General features: G+C 49.0%; 1 protein-coding gene across 1 annotated transcript; it reads right to left on the minus strand.

Moving 5' to 3' along the window:
• Positions 1 to 1,889: 1,889 nt before the first annotated feature.
• LOC105563864 lies at positions 1,890 to 2,354 on the minus strand (the record flags this gene model as incomplete). The annotated part of the gene is made up of 1 exon (XM_012015820.1): positions 1,890 to 2,354. A coding segment is annotated over one exon (465 nt), but the record flags the coding sequence as incomplete, so codon positions are not given.
• Positions 2,355 to 2,659: the final 305 nt, after the last annotated feature.

Below are 2,659 nucleotides of genomic sequence, written 5' to 3' on the forward strand. Positions count from 1 at the left end.
CGCCTTCCGAGTCCGGCCTACCGTCTCCTGCATCCTCATTCGCTCAAACGTGTAAATTAATTACTCGATAACTATTGTTACTTTTGTACCGCGGCACATGACATTTCTCCTTAGTTTAACCCAATCTACCACTATTTTCAAGTTGGCTACTTTTGCATCAGACACTCTGTATATTGCCAGCAGCTCCCTGTCGTACGGGCTATATTTTCGTTGAGCCGGATTGAGTTTTTTGCTGAAGAAGGCTAGTGGTTGCCAATCTTCTCCGACTCGTTGTTGAATTACTGCTCCTATGGCGGTATCAGATGCATCCGTTGTAAGCGTAACTTCTGCATCTTGCTTAGGGTGCGCCAGTAGAGTAGCCCTTGAGAGACTGCTTTTGCACTTTTCGAAGGCTTCGTCCAATTCTGTATTCCAGGTAATGGGAACCTTCTTTTTGGTTTTGGGCCCGCTGAGTAGACCATTTAATATTGTCTGGTCCTGTGCGGCCTCGGGAATAAATCTTCGGTAGAAGTTCAGTGTGCCCAGGAACTGTCGCATTTGTTGGACGTTCTCCGGCCTGGGAAATTGTTTGATTGCCTCGACTCTATCTGCGGGAGGTCGTGTGCCTTCAGCGGAGACCTCGTATCCCAGGAACAGAACCTTGTCGGCTCCGAAAACACATTTAGCTGTGCTCAGTAATATACCGTTTTCTTCTAAGCGTTTAAAAAGTGTACGCAGGTGCTTTTTGTGTTCCTCTTCGTTGCTGGAGGCGACTAAGATGTCGTCAATACATGCATAGCAAAATTCCAGGCCGCTTATAATCTCGTTGATGAAGCGCTGGAACGTTTGTGCTGCGTTGCGAAGTCCGAACGGTATAAAGAGGAATTCAAAGAGTCCGAAAGGCGTAGTTATCGCCGTCTTCGGAACGTCTTCGGGGTGTACGGGGATCTGATTGTACGCTCGTACAAGATCCAGTGTGGAGAAGATTCTGTTACCGTGTAGGCGTTGCGAAAAATGTTCTATGTGTGGAATGGGGTAGCGGTCGGGGACGGTCTTCGCGTTGAGTCTCCGGTAGTCTCCACAGGGCCGCCATGAATCCCCTTTCTTCGGCACCATGTGTAGTGGCGTCGCCCATGGGCTTTTTGATACGCGTATGACTCCTTCTTGAAGCAAGAGGTCAAACTCAGCTTTGGCTGCCTTGAGCTTGTCGGGGGCGAGTCTTCGTGGTCGACACGCTTCAGGTGGGCCGTCCGTCGTCTTAATATGATGCCTGGTAGCGTGTTTTACCTTTCGCGTCCCGGCAGTAGCCCGCGTAATCCCGGGAAATTCTGCCAAGATACGATGGTATTCGTTTTCTATCCCCAGCACCTTGATGGATTGCGTGGCTCCTTTCTCTGCCGTGCCTTTTGTAGTGCCTTTGCCGTGCGTAGTTCTGTTTTTCCATCTAGGAGAAGGCCTCGTTGTAGATCGGGTAACAGGTGATATTGTGCCAGGAAGTCAGCTCCGATGATGGGTACTGTGATGTTGGCGACGATAAAGCGCCAAGGGAAAGCAGGTCGTAACCCGAGCTCCGGCTGCAATGTAAGCCAGCCGTATGTATTTATTGTAGAGCCGTTTGCAGCGAAAAGTTCGTAGGTGGAAGACGCCGTGTAGCCCGCTGTCATAGAGCGTGGATATACACTGACGTCGGACCCTGTGTCAATGAGAAATCGCTTCTTGGTATCCCGGCACGTTATGAAAAGGCGGTGTTGTGATGGGGCGAGTCGGCTTGCCGCCGCTCGTGACTCCCCTTTTCGTTTTCCGATTTGTAGGTGCACGGCTGTGCATTTCTTAGCTTTCTCGCCGAATCTATTGTGATAATAACAGTGCTTCTCATTGTCTGTGCTTTTTGTCGGCTTCTTGCTGCGACTTCAGCTTCGTTTTCCTTCGTATTTCTTATCCCGTGTCTTGTCTCGGGAAAGATGCATGGCGAGAGAAGCAACTTGTTTTGTCAGAGCCTCTACTTTTGCTTCGAGTGAGGTTGCTGCAGGTGTGGACGTAGAAGCTACCACTGCCTTGCTTGTCATCTCGTGAATGCGATCGGCTTGCACTATGTCGTTAAGACAGTCGTCGGGCCTGGTGGCTAGAATCATCTGGGCTTGTTGTGGAAGTCTTCCAAGCCAGAGCGTGCGTAAGAGAGAATCTGGAACATTACTTCCGGCCAGGGTACGGAGATGTCGCAAAAATTGCGATGGTTTGCGATCCCCTAGCTCCTCTAACTTTAAGAGCTGTCGTGTGCGCTGTTCTTGGGAGATAGACATTCGCTGTATGAGCGCCTGTTTCACTGCTTCATATTTATTGGTCGCGGGAGGCTGAGTAATTACGTCTTTAATCTCCTTGATTTGAATTGAATTTAATTGCGATAGAGCGTATGAATATTTTGTAGAATCTTGTGTAATTCCGCTAATTATAAATTGACCTTCTAATTGTGCGAACCACAGTTCCGGTTCGTCGTTCCAAAAGGGGGGTACGCGAACGAGTGGCCTTCACTTGGACACAGTACAAGTGGACACTGTGCAAATGGACACGGCGCAAATAGACACGGAATATTGCACACGGTTCATGTGGACACAGAAATTTTGCACACAGAAAAGTTTCACACCGTAATATTGAACACGGCGCAAATGGACACCGTTCTTTT

This window comes from Vollenhovia emeryi, unplaced genomic scaffold, assembly GCF_000949405.1.
Source record: "Vollenhovia emeryi isolate VEMERY1.0 unplaced genomic scaffold, V.emery_V1.0 DF944193.1, whole genome shotgun sequence".
Lineage (NCBI taxonomy): Eukaryota > Metazoa > Arthropoda > Insecta > Hymenoptera > Formicidae > Vollenhovia > Vollenhovia emeryi.